Below are 1085 nucleotides of genomic sequence, written 5' to 3' on the forward strand. Positions count from 1 at the left end.
GAGCAGGCCCGCGGCTCCAGGTACCTCGCAGGCCTTCACGTGCTCGCTCTGCCACTCTTCTCGGATCCTGTCCAGTGCGTTGATGTGCTGCATGTACACTTTGTCTGCAATGCAAGAAAAGGCCTCAGTTCAGAGACCGTGCTCGTCAGAGTTGTGATGGGCTCTCAGGCCTCCAGCAGCCACCAGGCGGCTATCTCTTTCCCTTAAACAATGAATCAAGCCCTATGCAAGACATGCCTCAAGGAAGAAGTAAAAGGAAAAGTAAAAGAAAAACCTCAGCCAGGATTTTCTCTATATGCTTCTGCCACAGTAGCTCCTGTCCCTTTTCGTCTTATAGAAAATTCTCCAATGAGGGATGCAAAGAACTGTCTTGAGCTCTAAAGCAGCACCAAGAAAATTTGTTTTTCAACAATAATTTTTATTTATAAACTATATATATAAACTGTGTAGCCCAAGCTGGTCTCAAACTTGCAGCAATCTTCCTACCCCAGCCTCCTGAGTGCTGGGGCTACAGATGTGCACCACCATGTCCAACTTTTTTCCTTTGAGTTTGAACAAACCAAGATGCTTTGGTTTTTATTTAGAGACTTCCTAAGCGATGGCCTTCACAAGAGGCTTGTTTCTGGGAATTAGGAAGGGGCATTACTTCTGGTTTGGGTTTTAGATTTCAAGGATGACAAAGCCTTGAACCTCAGCTCCTTCTTTTACAGTAGATGACGGCACAAGGGCTGAAAGAGTCCTTAGATAGACAGCCCCCCAAAATCAGATCCCACAGCAGCCCCCACAGAACTCCACCCCCACAGAATCCTTACACTTAAGGCAGCAGGACCTCCACAAGCCACAGCCAGAATGTGTCTCTTGTGCTTCCTCGCACATCCTAGGATCTTGTACACCTTCTTTCTCCCTCTCTCCCACTCTTCCCTCGTCTCTCTTCTTTACCTACCTTCTTCTAATATCTTATTAACCCTACTGTAAATACATATATTCTTTATTGCAAAACTACTTTTCTCAAGTAAAGCCATGTTGTTATGTTGAGCTGTGGGGGACTCAGGTCAATAATTTCTGACATTGCCAGTTAAACAGAA

At 45.3% G+C, this 1085-nt stretch overlaps 1 protein-coding gene across 1 annotated transcript in view; it reads right to left on the reverse strand.

Moving 5' to 3' along the window:
- Pstpip2 (proline-serine-threonine phosphatase interacting protein 2) overlaps positions 1-1085 on the reverse strand; it is a 124870-nt gene that overhangs the window by 14018 nt on the left and 109767 nt on the right. The window contains exon 8 of the mRNA XM_012514515.2: positions 25-123. Within this exon, the coding sequence (XP_012369969.1) occupies positions 25-123 (99 nt within the window). The remainder of the gene's footprint in view (positions 1-24; positions 124-1085) is intronic.

Source organism: Octodon degus, unplaced genomic scaffold, assembly GCF_000260255.1.
Source record: "Octodon degus isolate 3935 unplaced genomic scaffold, OctDeg1.0 scaffold00003, whole genome shotgun sequence".
In the NCBI taxonomy this organism is placed as follows: domain Eukaryota; kingdom Metazoa; phylum Chordata; class Mammalia; order Rodentia; family Octodontidae; genus Octodon; species Octodon degus.